General features: G+C 37.6%; 1 protein-coding gene across 1 annotated transcript in view; it reads right to left on the bottom strand.

The window, feature by feature from the left end:
• UNC13C (unc-13 homolog C) overlaps positions 1–16,106 on the bottom strand; it is a 539,874-nt gene that overhangs the window by 299,070 nt on the left and 224,698 nt on the right. Inside the window, exon 7 of the mRNA XM_073211882.1 lies at positions 15,103–15,322. Coding sequence (XP_073067983.1) covers positions 15,103–15,322 — 220 coding nt within the window. The remainder of the gene's footprint in view (positions 1–15,102; positions 15,323–16,106) is intronic.

Raw genomic sequence — 16,106 nt, 5'->3', positions numbered from 1 at the left:
ATTCAAAGTGTCCCAAAAGTTGAGTTGTGACAGCCATTTAAGTATGTTCAAAGTGTAAGAAGTGCCCTAAAAATGTGGCTGTCCCCCAAATTCAGAATTATTATTGTTGTGACTGTCAGTGCCCCAAAAGCTCTAGGACAAAGTGTCAAAGTCATGGAGAGTTAAATATATTTTGCATTTTACTAAGTTCAGGAAAAGTTCGCTGTCCACCTCTCACATAATAATGCTCATTCAAGCAATAACTACCAAATTCAAAGAGAACATCAAGAGATTTTTTCATCCAAATGAATCAAATCTCTGAGTTAATTACTGCCTCTTGAATTCTTTAAAAAATTAATTAGAAAGCTTGACAATTAACTTTGAAACCCTTCACCAATGCTCTTGATACTAGAGTAGAATATCTACTCTAATACGTACAGCCAACAGAGAGACCAATAAGCTGTGAAATCACCAGTCTGGGGAAAGCAGGTTAACAGAGGCTATGTTTAAGCATCTTACCCATTATTTCTATAAAATTTTTTGTTCTGAGAAAAATGATTCAACTTTGATTACTTAGTTCAGAGATACGGAGCCAAATTCATAAATAATTTTTGTCACTGATCTACAAGTACTTTCCATTGCCCCACTGTTTACTGAACCCACATATTTAATTGTATTTTCTCATGAAACTGTTTTTTAAATAGTTGCAATTTGTCATGAATTTCCAATCCTTATATTATTTTCTGTTAGGCTTATTCTATTTATCTCAAAGTCATCAGAGATAAACTTAAATTTGCATTTATATGAGTCTTCCTTCAAAGTGCACGATAGAAGGTCTAGTAGCTTCGTTGAAATACAGTAATATGTCAACTAGAAATCAACAATAAACGGGATCAGAAGAGATAATGTACAGTGAAAGCACTTTGAAAAGTGCAATACATTATCAAAATGGAATGCAGCATTGCTACTTTTAAAACACTTAATTGAAAGATCAGGCAATACAATTATGTACAACAAAACTGCAAGAGAATTCAGCCTTAAATAGAGGCAAATTTATCCCATGTTTCCCTTCCACATAATTTAATGGGACAGCCAATTAATCACAACCCTTACTTATTCTTTAATGTTTATTATCCAAGATACATAAATTTCATGTGAAATTCACAACTTTACCACCTTTACATGGCAATTTACAATTACAGTGTTTCTTTAAAATTACTGTCTATATACATGTAACAACTGCAGTACTCCCCCTTGGTCTCGGTCTTTTCTCCTTCCTATTTCTTCTCACCAGCTGTTCCAAAACATTCCTACTCCCTTAAGGTCACCTACCTCGCCCAATTACTCTCCATTCTCACCATGTGATCTCATCTTTTCCTTAGCAGAAATAGAGGCTGTCTAAATTTAGTAGTCACATTTTCTCCCCTCCCCTACAGAAAAAACAAATAACAACAGCAACAAAAAAAATAAGAGGCCTGATTTGATGCATTAGTGGATTTCTGTGATGTAAATACCCCTAACATGGCTGATATTAAGCAACTGCCTCACAAAATTCTTAAGTATTTATCGATCACCACTGATGCAGCTCCCTGTATATACATATATCCTGCCTGCTAGCCTATGAGGCCAACCTCAATTAAATGTGTATTCTAAGTATCTAGCACAGTGCTTGGAAAATAAGACACACTCAATAAATAGAGAAAGTGGTCTTATTTCTTGGGAGAACTTGATAAAATAATTACTATATTCAAGTTTTTAACATAGCTAAGGGTTTAATTTAATGTGCTAGGGACTTCCTGCATACTATTACCTTTAGGCTATGATCCTGGAAGAAACATGACTAAATTCAGTGTACAATGATATGCATGCTGAGGAACACATCTTGTGAAGAGACAGAGTACACCTGGCCCTTGGCTTCAGATTTGGAATGTTCAGAAAACAATGGCTGTGTGCCCATCATTAGAAAGCAGAATTTAGCTGGCCTGTATATCTCCTGCACTTAATAGTCAGCATAAAACAAGGGCATAAGTTCAAAATTAAGTAAACACATCAAGAAAATTACTTTTAAATAAGACAAATGAGCAGAGCGGCTCATGATACTTTGGGTATACAGTTGTCTCCCCTTATCCACGATTCCACTTCCCACAGTTTCAATTACCCTCAGTCAACCACAGTCTGGAAGCAGATGATCCTCCTTCTGCTTATTTTCAGAAGTTCAACAGTGGCTTAACACTACGTCACAGTGCCTACATCATGCCCCTCACTTCATCTCATCACCTAGGCACTTGATCATCTCACATCATCACAAGAAGATGAGTCCAGCATAGTAAGATATTTTGAGAGTGAGAGATCACATTTACATAACATTTATTACAGCATTTTTATTGTTCTGATTTATTATTGCTGTTGTTAATCCCTTTCTGCACCTACTTTGTCAATTAAACTTCATTATAAGTGTGTAATGTGTAGGAAGACACATAGTCTATCTAGAGTTCAGCACTATCTGTAGTTTCAGGCAACCACTGGGAGGTTTTGGAACGTATCTCCTGCTTATTGGGGGGGGGAGGGTTACTGTTGAAGGAGACAGGCTTCTATGGGAATCCTGATTTGCCATGTACTAACCATCTGAAACTGAGCAAGTTACTCATGTCAGTAAGCCTTAGCCTCCTCATCCGAAAAACAAAAGGAAATAACGTGACTTCCTTAGCACGTTGTTGTAAGAATTAAATGGAATGGCGTATATAGTTTCAATATGAACAACTGAGCAAGTATAGGGATTTCAGGGTGTCAAAAGGTGAACAGGTGAAGATATAAGCATGCTTTAAAGAATTTCACATTAACAAGGGACTTTAGGGTTCTTAGCTACATGATTACTTCTCCCAGGGACAGTACCAGACCCAGTGTTTGCCATGTGCTAAATGCTCTACAACTGTTTGCTAAATGGGAGCCCACGAAATGCTTGATGAGAAAATAGAGTTCAAATAAATAATAATTATAATTTTTGAAATAGTTATATTGAAGTATTTTTATTATTTCCATCCATAAATTCTTAGCTGCATTTGAGGCTGGTGAACCTAAAGGATACCTCCTGGCAAACATGTATGGAAAGTATGCAGAGGGTCCAATGTTCAGGCATTTCTCTCTCCAGGAGTCTCTAGCATGAGAAACTTGATTGCTTTTCTTTGATAGTAAAATCATGTAGGTGGGTCTGTTCTTGGTGCCTCTGTTTTTCTTTCCCATGAAATCAGGTAGGTGGGCATGGAGTTGACATTTTCTACCCTTTCCCTTTAGTTGCTTTACATCCAAGATAATATTAACCCTCCTCTTTTAACATGCCTTCAGTCTCTTCAAGGATCAGACCAATAGCTCCCTCAGTCTTCAAGTCAGCTGACTCCTTTTCCTTATATAAATCAAAAGCAGATGATGACAGCTCATAGCAGGGTAATCAGAGGGGCATGGATCCAGCACAGTGCTATCTCCCACTCCTGTAGGTGGCCCCAGCACTGACAGTGGGAGAATATGGGCAGGTGCACCCCTTTGAAGGACCCCTGACACCTTCTACAAAGTAACTTCACTGACAGTGAGCTTGGGCCCAAAAACAAAAACCAACCTTTCCTCTCCCTTCCCCTCTAATACTTCCACCACATTCAATCATTCCATTAAAAGTAAATTATGCTCAGTGAAATAAGCCAGGCCGAGAAAGACAAGTACCAAATGATTTCACTCATATGTGGAGTATAAGAACAAAGAAAAACTGAAGGAACAAAACAGCAGCAGAATCACAGAACCCAGGAATGGACCAACAGTTACCAAAGGGAAAGGGACTGGGGAGGGTGGGTGGGGAGGGAGGGATAAGGGCAGGGAAAAAGAAAGGGGGCATTACGATTAGCATGTATAGTGTGTGTGGGGGCACGGGGAGGGCTGTGCAACACAGAGAAGACAAGTAGTGATTTTATAGCATCTTACTACGCTGATGGACAGTGACTGTGATGGGGTTTGTTGGGGGGACTTGGTGAAGGAGGGAGCCTAGTAAACATACTGTTCTTCATGTAATTGTAGATTAATGATACCAACAAATAAAAAATAAAGTAAATGCAAACTTTTAGAACAAAGTTTGGAAACATTTGCTTATTAAAAGAAGATGGCATCAGGAATACACTTGCAGTGGTGGTCAAAACATTTTCTAGATACTCACTCTGAGATTTTGCAATCATTGCAGAGTCCCAAACTATCAATATAGATTAAAGGAACAAATTAATTGTGAAAAAAAGTGCTCAATTTAAAAAAATTTTTAAATTTAAAAATTTCCTTATTTATTAAGTTAGGAAAAAAGAAAAATGCAAGGGAAAGATGGAAGGAATAAAGATATTTTTGTTCTTATCACTTTTAGTTTTATAGTTTTTTTCACATCCTTTTCAGAAGCAAACCAAAATTAAAGATTTAAACACAGTATTTCTTTCTATTTCTCTTTTCTTAAATAGCCTCTGAGAGGAATTTGGATGACACTTGCAACTAGTTCACGATGTTGTGGGAAACTGGCCTGGTGCTCACAGCTAGGCCACGTTGTTCTACTGGACACAAGCAAGATCACCCCAACGTTACATGTGGTCACTCTGTGACAGTGTCGCAGTGAGACAAACAAAGTCACTTCATAATTTTGTCTTAGCACAGAGAGAAACAAGGTCACTGCAAAACCATAAAATATCAGACATCCCCTCTCCTAACTGATGAGTGACCACTTTTTCTTTACTGAGGGCAGATACTATCCTCACTCTAGTCTGTCTTCCTTGTAGAAAAGATTTTTTTAACATACACAGTCTTAGAATTGTCCTCACTTCCAGACAACACCTTTTCCAGATTTTTGTCCCCTCTTACTGAGATTCCCTACGGTTTACCCTGGGGTGTGGATTCCTTTGCAACAATGGGTAATAAACCAAATTTTAAAAGTACAGCTGTGTTCCTTAGCTGGAGGGCACTGCCAAATATTATGAACTCTCTTTACTTATGTAGAAAACGATGCTCAGAGAAGATGTGAAAAATTCCAGCAGTGTCAGGATTAGAAACCAGATCTTTCTCAAGTAGCTAAGGGCTATGAATTATATAGATATAGACACGTAGACATCCATTGCTTATGTCATGATGAATACTTCTTCTTCGGCTTGATATGAAACGTATGCACTCATTTTGACACCCTACCCCAAATACCTGAAAAAGCTCCATTATTAGTGCATTCGTTTAGGTTATGAAAATGACCATTGTATTAAAGTAACTTACTACTGATTCCACTTTTACCTAAAATAACTTCCATATCAATTCCTCCTTTGTGTTGTTGAAAAGTCAATACAATAAGTATGTTGTGATAGGCATATACCCAAGCTAAATGAGTTGGCCATAGAGGACAGGCTTCTAGCATCGTGATGATGGGAAGTTCTACAAAGCCAAGATCTGGGCAGCATAAAATGTGAAAAAAAAAAAAAAGGATACTATATGGGAGAGTGGAAGAACACTAAAAATAAAATTAAACAACTTTCCATTTTTTCCCTTATATATTTGGAAGGAAATAAACTTGATATATTTCCTTATAAATTAGGAGAGAACAGTACATTAAGAGTTCAGAGACCTGGTTTTAACCCTACCTATAACATCTCCTTGATCCTTTTCGACATGATACTAAATTGTTTGAACTTAGTAAACCCATTACACGGAGTTCTCCAATCCACTGGTCTCAAAGGCTCCCCTAAAAATCTGTGGTTGTCAGGATTCTGGGAAAAAGATGGCAGAGTAAGAATGCAAGGCAGAGACCACCTCTCCAAAATCACATAGAACATGAAAATACAGCGAATACAACTAAACCTGAAAATGACATGAAGACTCCAGAAGAGAAGACCTCACAGGAAAGGGTAAAGTGGCAAAGATGAGAAGATCTGAAGGGACTCAAGCCCCCTCCCCACCCCAGCCCACAGGTAGGAGGAAGTGGAACAGAGCAGGAAGGGAACAGAAGCCCAGGACCTCTGAACACCCAGCCCTGGGGATCTGCTCAGGGAACATGAACCCACATTACATGGTGCTCTAGTAATCGATTAGTGGGGCTGGACAACAAAAACAAGTGGAATACTTGAGGAGGCTAAGATTCCAGCCCCTTGTGGAGAACAGGTACCCTCTACCACCACCCCTGAGACAAAAGCAAAGTGGGCAGTTTGAAAGACTTTCCATCAGTGGGAGGGGCAGCAGAGGGGCAAGTGTTAAATAGGGATCTCTGCTCAGGAGAAAGGGCAGGTGGAAAATAGCTCCCTAGCCTGTCCTTAGACCTACAGGTTGGAGCTCTTGGGAGCCTCAGCCACTCCATCCCCCTCACGGGCAATGCAGCCCAGAGGCTCTTCCCATCATATGTGGCCTGCAGTCAGCAGTGGCCAGCAGTGGAGTCAGTCTCTGCTCCCAGGGAGACAGAGGGAGAATCTCCCAAGTTTCTTGGCCTTGTCTCAGGTCAGCTGGGGAACTGCCTGTAGGATCCAGTCCCAGGAACTCCTTCCTCCTGGCAGGCACTGTTCCTGCTTGCCTGCAGTCCCTGCCACAGCTGCAGGCCAGGTGGGGAATGGCTCCACCCAGGACAGTTCCAGCAGCACAGCACCGAGGCTCCTCCCTGAACATGTGGCCTGCGGTTGGTCCACTTTGACCTGGCAGTGGAGGTAGACGTTTTAGCCGAGAAGGCAGAGGGAGGCCCTCCCAACTTTCTTGGCCCTGTTTTGGCACAGCCAGGGAAATACTGCAGGAGCCAGCCCTGGGAGCTCCTTCCTCCCAGCAGGCTCTGGTCCTGCTTGCCTGCATCCCCTGCCATTGCTGCAGGCTGGGCCGAGGGTGGCTCTGTGCACAGCAACCCCAGCAGAAAAGCCCTGAGTTTTCTCCCTGGATGTGATCAGCTGATGGTGCACATAGCCCACCTGAAATCAGATCACTACAAGCCAGACAGAAAAGTATCCCACCCACTGCATGCTAACAGCTGGGGCTCCCACACTGAAAAGTGATGGGTCATAAACTTCTGGGCACTGGAGGGTGCCTCCTCCACAAATCTATTCTTTCATAGGAAAAAGTAGGAAAATGAAGAGGCAAAGGAATTTGGTCCAAACAAAACTATAAAACAAAACACCAGAAAGAAGACTGAGTGAAGCTGAAATCACCAATCTTCTTGAAAAATACAATGGAGGGGTTTAATAGCAGGCTTTCACAGGTTGAAGATGCTGTAAATGATATGGAAATTAAGGAACAAGAAAACAATGAAGTAAAAAAAAGAGAGAGAAAAAGGATCACCAAGAATGAAAGAATAATAAGAGAGCTGTGTGACCAATCCAAACAGAACAATATTGCATATAGGGGTACCGGAAGGAGATGATGGAGACAAAGGGATAGAAAGTCTCTTTGAGGAAATAATTGTTGAAAACTTCCACAAAGTGGGGAAGTAAATAGACACTCAGGACATGGAAGCACAGAAAGCATCTAACAAAAGAAACCCTAGGAAGATAGCAGCAAGACATATAATAATTAAAATGACAAAGATCAAGGACAAGGAGAGAGTATTAAAAACAGCCAGAGAGACAAAAAAGATTACCTATAAAGGAAACCCCATCAGACTATAAGCAGATTTTTCAGCAGAAGTTACAGGCTAGAAGGGAGTGGCATGATATATTTAATACAGTGACACAGAAGGGCCTCCAACCAAGAATACTCTACCCTACAAGATTATCATTAAATTTGAAGCAGGGATTAAACAATTTTCAGCTAAACAAAGTTGAAGGAATTCACCACCACTAAGCCAGTCCTACAGGATATGTTAAAGGAACTGCTCTACACAGAAATGTTCATAAGGCTAAATAACTGCCTCAAGTGAAATTAAACTCACAGTAAAAATAGAAGACCAATTAATTACCAAGCAAGTACAAAATTAAATCTACTGACAAAATCAGTCAAATGATACACAAAAAGTGTAGAATATGATACCTAATATATAAAGCCTGGAGGAGGAAGAAGAAGGGGGGAAAAATGTACCCCTAGATTGTGTTTGAAACCGAGTAATCAGTGACTTAAGATAGACTGTTAAATAGTAAGGAAGCTATCCTTGAACTTTTTGGTAACCACGAATCTGAAGTCTACAATGGCAATAAGTACATATCTATCAATAATCACCTTAAATGTAAATGGACTGAATGCACCAATCAAAAGACATAGAGTGGCAGAATGGATAAAAAAAACAAGACCCATCAATACGCTGCCTATAAGAGACTCAATTCAGATCCAAGGACATATACAACCTAAAAGTAAAGGCATGGAAAAAGAGAGTTCACGCAGATAATAGAGAGAGAAAAGCAGGAGTAGCAGTACTTACATCAGACAAAATAGATTTCAAAACAAAGAAAGTAACAGGAGACAAAGAAGGACATTATATATAATGACATAGGGGTCAGTCCAACAAAAGGATATAATCATTATAAATATCTATGCACACAAAATAGGAGCACCCAAATATGTGAAACAAATACTAACAGAATTAAGGGGGAAATAGAATGCAATGCATTCATTTTAGGAGACTTCAACACACCAGTCACTCCAAAGGACAGATCAACCAGACAGAAAATAAGTAAGGAGAGAGAGGCACTGAACAATGCATTAGAACAGATGGAGCTAACAGACATCTACAGAACACTCCACCCAAAAGCAGCAGGATACACATTCTTCTCTTCTCAAGTGCTCATGGAACATTTCCCAGAAGAGATCACATTACTAGGCCACAAAAAGAATCTCAATAAATTCAGAAAGATTGAAATTGTATCAAGCAGGTTCTCAGAACACAACGGTAGGAAACTAGAAATAAATTATGCAAAGAAAACAAAAAAGCTTACAAACACATGGAGGCTAAACAATATGCTTCTAAATAATCAATGGATCAATGATCAAATTAAAGGAGAGATCAAGCAATATATGGAGACAAATGACAACAACAACTCAACAGCCCCAAACTTGTGGGATGCAGCAAGAGCAGTTCTAAGAGGAAAGTATATAGCAATAGAGGCTTATCTCAGGAAACAAGAACAATCCCAAATATGAGTCTAAACTCATAATTAAAGAAACTAGAAAAAGAAGCACACATGAGGCCCAAAGTCAGTAGAAGAAGGGACATAATAAAGATCATCACTGAAACAAATGAAATGGAGAAGAATAAAACAATAAAATGAATCAATGAAACCAGGAGCCAGTTCTTTGAGAGAATAAACAAAATAGATAAATCCCTAGCCAGACTTATCAAGGAGAAAAGTGAGTGTACATACGTACACAGAATCAGATACGAAAAAGGAATACCACCACCGAGAAGGGACTAGTGATTAATAAAGGGGGTGGACTGGGGAGGGTGGAGGGGAAGGGAGAAGGGGATTAAGGGGCAAAATAATTGACGATTACAATATAGGTTGGTCACAGAGATAGTAGTACAATACAGAATAAATTAATGACTCTATAACATCCTACTATGTTGATAGACAGTGACTGCAATGGAGCAGGTGAGGACCTGATAATATGGGTTAATGCTGAACCACTGTCTTGTGTATTTGAAACCATCATAAGAGTGTATATCAATGACAGTTTAATAAAAACAACTATGGTTGTATGCAAAAACAATCTTCAACCATCACATGTTCTTTCTCACTGAAGTTCTCATGCCTTCTTTTATTGTGCAAGCAACATCTATTAAGCAGCTAATTGCTTAAATGTGTGCTAGATACAGGAAAAATAAAGACTATGGTCTTCATCCTGTAGCCATGGACACACAAAATCCTACTTTTAAGCTTCCTGACTATTCATTACATAAACATATTTTGTATAATTGCTGTTGAAGGAGTACAGTGTCAAAAGTTTACAAGGTATGTGCTCACATATATTCATCCAAGTTAAGTTTTAGAAAATACATTTGAGTTCAGGTACAACACTTTCTTTCAAGGTCTGAAAGCCCAGAATAAAGTACCCACCCACAGTTGCCGTTCAATATACAAATATCTGACCATCTGAAGATATTAAAAGTGTAAAATGTGGTAATAGAAATACAAAAAAAAGAGAATCAATATCTAGTTTGCAGAAGGAATACACTAACCAGATTTTGTTAATGAATTTTCAATGGCTAATAAAGACACATAATCTTAACATAATGTCAGTAGGAAATACAAGAACCATAGAATGCATCTCAAAAGATGCTTTCCTGCAAACTTTTGGTGAAATGCTTTCTCTCTTAATTCAGGCACTTGAAATTTCCATTAGGAATTAAAATTAGGTAGAATGTTTATTCAGTGGGATTCTGGGATTCTTCCTTTTGTGCTGTGTAAGGAAGCACAGGTTGATTGGGTTAAGTACCATAATTATTTGCATATTTTTCCAGTTGCCTTTTTTTCCTTGCCTTTTACTAGTTTAAAACTGTCACCATACTGTCACAGAATGTTCCTTATAGGTTATGTTAACATCATTCAGGGTCACAAACTGCTCCTCCATTGGCTATTCTTCCACTACTAAATGTTGTTTCCAAGAATGAATAAAATGCTTTTTTGAATAGCAGGAAACAAATAAGTTAATTAAAGAAAACCCAGGTGGGCTTTAGCTACTGCCACTGGCCTGAAACTAGGAGGGGAAAGATAAATCAGTTCTTTTTTCTCAAGGATTGATCTGTTCCCCTTTGGTTTCCTCGGTTCCTATCCACCACTCTGCTTGGTTGTCAGCCTTGGGCCAAGAAGGCAGCAAAGTATAGGAACCACCTCTAAGTAAAATCATCCAGACAGGAGCTAAGATGAGGCTGTTTGGGAAACTTATTTGACATTTCCATGCGTCTCTGAACTTTCAAGGAAATACTGGAACAATAAGATCTTAGAAACAGTTGGTCTAATCCCACTGGACTTCAAATGTGTAAATCACAGACCAAAGACTTAATGGGAATATCAAATTCAAATCACCTAGAAGTAACTTTACATACTCTCTTTTCTGCATGGGTCATTGTTCAGACCACACGTAAAATTTTTGTTTGTTATTTTATTCTAGTGTGTAGGTGTGGTAACACACCGCAATGTCTTCAGAAAATGATTAGCAATATAATGAGGGTTTTAGAATCACGAAGATGACTATTATTTGAAAAAGACAAGTATTTAAAAAAAACATTATATTCAGTGAAAGTCACTAATTAAATATTTTCTCCACAAGAAACAAGAAAAATATCAAACAATGTAACCTTATATCTAAAGGAACTAGAAAAAGAACAAAGTCTAATATTAGAAGATGTAAGAAAACAATAAAGATCAAGCAGATATAATTGAAATATAGATTTAAAAAAAAAACAGAAAAGATCAATGAAAGTAAGATCTGGCTCTTTGAAAATATAAACTGATAAACCTTCAGCCAGACTCATCAAGATAAAAAGAGAGGACTCAAATAAATAAATTCAGAAATGAAAGTTACAACTGACACTACAAAAATATAGAGGATTATTAGAGAATTTTGTGAAAAATAATACACCAACATTGGACCAAAATATGTCAACTTGGACAAGCACAAAAACAGACATATAGATCAATGGAACAGAATAGAGAACTCAGAAATAAAACCATGCTTATATGAACAATTACTCTATGACATAGGAGGCAAAATATACAATGAGGAAAGTCTCTTCAATAAGTGGTATTGAGAAAACTGGGCAGCTACATGCAAAAGAATGAAATTTGGCCACTTTCTTACACCGTACATAAACTGAAATGAATTAAAGTCCTAAGTGTAAGGCCTGAAACCATAAAACTCCTAAAAGAAAACATAGGCAGTAAACTCTTGGACATTGTTAGCAAATTTTTATGGATATGTCTCCCCAGACAGGTGAAACAAAGCAAAAATAAACAAGTGAAACTACATCAAACTAAAGAGCTTCTGCAAAGCAAAAGAAACCATCAACAAAACTAAAAGGTGACCTAATTTATGGGAGAACATATTTGCAAATGACATATCCAATAAGGGGTTATTATCCAAAATATATAAGGAACTTGTAGAACTCAACACTAAAAAAACAAGTGATTCAATTTAAAAATGGGCAGAGGAGCTGAATAGACATTTTGCTAAAGATAAACAAAATGGCTAAGAGACACATGAAAAGATGCTAAACATCACTAATCATCAGGGGAATGAAAATCAAAACCTCAGTAAGATATCATCTCACTACAGTCAGAATGGCTAGCATTAAAAAAAAACATGAAATTACAAGTGTTGGCAAGGATGGGGAGAAAAGGGAACCCTCCTACACTGTTGTTGGGAATGTAAACTGGTATAGTCACTATGGAAAACAGTATGGAGTTTTCTCAAAAAATTAAAAATAAAACTACCACATGTTCCCAATTCTACCTCCGGGCATTTACCCAAAGAAAACAAAAACACTGATTTGAAAAGATATATGCACCCCTATGTTTATTGCAGCATTATTCAGAACAGCCAAGATATGGAATGAATCAAAATGTGCATTCATAGTTATATGGATTCAGGTGTGGTCTATATACACAACGGAATACTACTCAGTCATAAAAGAAATAAAATCCTGCCATTTGTGACAAAATGGATGGACCCAGAGGGTATTATTCTAAGTGAAATAAGTTAGACAAGAGAAAGACAAACACCATATGATTTCATTTACATGTGGAATCTGAAAAATAAACAAACACAAACCTGGAAACAAACTCATAAATGCATAGAACACACTGGTGTTTGCCAGATGGGTGGGGTTGGGGAGGGATGGGTGAAATAGGTGAAGGGTATTAAGAGGTACAGTCTTCCATTATAAAATAAATAAGTTATGGTAATAAAAGGTGCATTATAGGGAATATAGTCAATAATATTTTAATAACTTTTTTAAGGTGATAGGTGGTAATTATACTTCTTGTAGTGATCATTTTGTAATATACATAAATTTTAAATCAGTGTGTTATACACTTGAAACCGATAAAATATCATGTTAACTATACTTAAATTTTTAAAAAGAACATAAAAAGTTTTTTTCTACCAGAGTTAAGATTTGGCTTGAAGATAGACATTACAAGGAGGCAGGACCTGGTTCAAATTTTAATTTGTAAACTAAATTTTCTAATGATGAATTAAGCTGCCTGCCAAGGTGTTAAATTTTCCTTTGAGTTATTCAGACATTGAATGACCCTTTTGAGGAAAACTTAATAGAATCTCCTTCCATTTACAGGAGGTTTCACTAGCCCTACCATCCAACTCTGATTTCTCAATTTTTTATTCTCTCTATCCCTTGAAATGTTGGAAGTATTTTATACAAGGTGTATTTTTTTTTCATAATACACACAGAAGTATTTCACACAAGGTGTCAACACTTCAAATTTCTTGCTCGAACCAATGAAAAGGGATATTTCTTAAGGAAATTTTACTGATTCTGCTGTGAGAATTTTATTGACAATTATTATTTGTAAAAGACAACTATTTAAAAAAACATTATATTCGGTAAAAGTGGTGAAGATGAATTCATATATTTGCAAACCCTCTTTTTGTTCAATGTGAGTATAGATTTTAGGGAAAAAGTAGCATGTTCTTAGAATATCCCCTTCCTAGGACATACATACCCACCCTCATTTTTCTGCGCTATTTTTGATTCTTCTAATTTATAAGGGCATTTTAATGAATAACCTCAAAGAAAAATAAGTCTCATTTATTTAACCACTGTCGAATAATACACGGTGCCTTGAGAAATAGAAAACTGATTATGGCATTATTTTTAAAGTTTCTTGAATGGAATGCATCTCTTCTCTCAAAGTCTGAAAGAATGAGCTCGCTTCTTAGGTCTGATCTGCGTCACTCTTTTCTTTAAGGGATAAAGCTATTTGTTTCTAGAGAATATTTTTCCTATCTGTTTTCTCCAATATCACAATAAGTCTTAATATGCTTATTTTATAAGATGCCTGTTTACAATTCATTTTGTTAAACAAGTGGGCTGAATTTTGATTGGATTAAGAGATTGTGCAAGTAAATGGGCTGAGTAATATCAAGTCAATCCCCCTTCCTTTTAAGCAGTCATTCCTAAATATACCTTTTTATTTTTCCAGAAAAGGCTACTAGTTATTTTGATTTTAAAAAATGCATTCTTTTCTATTAGCCTATACCTTATCTGATTGTGTAGGGAGCATACTAATCACGTAGAGAGAACTGTAGATTGTGTGACAGCATTTCTGATTTAATCTTTGTTTTGACATTTTCTTCTTTCTCTTCCTCAGTTTCAGGCAACGGATACATCTTACATTGATTGCATTCAGATAAAAAATAAATAGAGGGGAGAATATTTAGATGTGAAAGAAGATTATTTGCAAATGGAAATCCATGTTTAAATAGATTTCTTTGGCAATTTTTAAAAGTATTTAAGGTCAGCCCACATGACCAAATAAATACAGCAGTGAAAAGTTAATAATAGGGATTTTAAATTATGATGCTTTAATATTTCTAGACCTAACCTAAAATACCAGTGTAAAGGATTTTTTGGGAAATGAAAATGTTAGGAAAACTTGTCATAAAGGTGGAAGTGACATGTATCTATTTGAAGTGTGAAAGGATGGAGAAACCATTAATATTCATTGAGCATCTACTATATACCAGACTCTTAGCAGAGACTATTTCATTTACTCTTTTCAATAACTCTCTGAGTTAAGTTTTATTATTCCTGTTCATTTGGTGGAGGAAAATGAAGCCCTGGGAATTAAAAACCTTGCCCGAGGTTGCATATCTGGTGGATTTCCCTTTGACATTTAAACACAAAGCCTCACAATCCTAAGGCCTGTGCAGGGGCTGTGCAAGGTTACGGCTCCTTCAGACAGGCACCAGATAGGCTTGGAAAGAATTCCAGTTGCTGTAATCACAGGGGTGTGCCTTAGTCCCTGTTACAGAAACATGACTATACATATGCCACTTACCACATGGGGGCTATTATGAGGCAGTATGTGAATCTTTGTGTGAGCGGCAGTGGTCTTGAAAACCAGCAAGAGCCAAAAGGGTCTAGTCTGAAAATATGTAAGACAAGGCAGGCTCTGCATGCCCACTTTTTTGGTCTAACCAAGTACTCACTTTGCAAACAGTCAGCGTTTAGGAGGTCCTGACACTTTTCATGGCACTTCACTCCACACTCCAAACATTTCATGCCTTGCCGGGCAATGCCCCACAGGAGCCCTTCACACTCGTAACAGTAGGTAGGTGTTGTGGCTGTCCAGACTTCAAAGTTGTGAGGAGTGGTGGAGGACATGGGATAGATCAGTGCCTGCAAGGTCTTCCTGAAGACATGCATTTTCTGTGAGGATGAGAAGTTACCAATGCAAGCCAGTCAGTGAGTCTGGAGAATTTCAACATAAAACAAATCATTCTATCATTTTTTTTCTGAAATTGCTATTTTGAGAGAGCCCCCTGATTATTGATTTAAGTGCTGACAATGAACACAAAAATGTTGCTCACTTATTCTCTCTCAGTGGGCCCAATTCAGTCATTTCAACACAAAGAACTCCCCATTTCCCATATTAGACTGGTCTCCACTGTTACGCAAGCTTCATAGAGCATATAATTAATTACTCGATAATGTCCACATTCCTGCTATACTGTAAACTCTAGGGGAGGGTCAATGATGATCAACAGGTTGCTCATTGCTCTATTAATCTTCAGAGCCTAACCTAGTCTCTGGTTTGAGATTGGTACTCAGGAAACATTAATTAAAAAAATATATATATATATATATATATATTGCTATCCTTGATCTACATTGGTTCTTGGTAAAACTGTGAAGTGGATAAAAAGTATTCTTAGTGCTGAGCTTAATGCTCTAGAAACATCCCCAGCCCTTTTTTGTCTGACCAGGCCTCTTTTCTCTGACTTAGTACTCTCCCTGACACTTCAACCCTCCTGAACCCCAAAGTATGCTCCTCCTATGTAATTCCTTCTGCAGGGCACTGCTTTCACTGCCCATTCCTTATGAAAGAGCTCATCAACTAACTTATAAGAAAGCGCTAGTAATAAAGACTAAAAGTGGCACTCTCCCCCGGTGACTTACATTTTAACAGGAGATCATTTTTAATAGTACATGG

This window comes from Manis javanica, chromosome 8 (genome assembly GCF_040802235.1).
Source record: "Manis javanica isolate MJ-LG chromosome 8, MJ_LKY, whole genome shotgun sequence".
Lineage (NCBI taxonomy): Eukaryota > Metazoa > Chordata > Mammalia > Pholidota > Manidae > Manis > Manis javanica.
The sequence above is the reverse complement of the archived record's forward strand: the minus strand, read 5'-3'. Positions and strand labels throughout refer to the sequence as shown.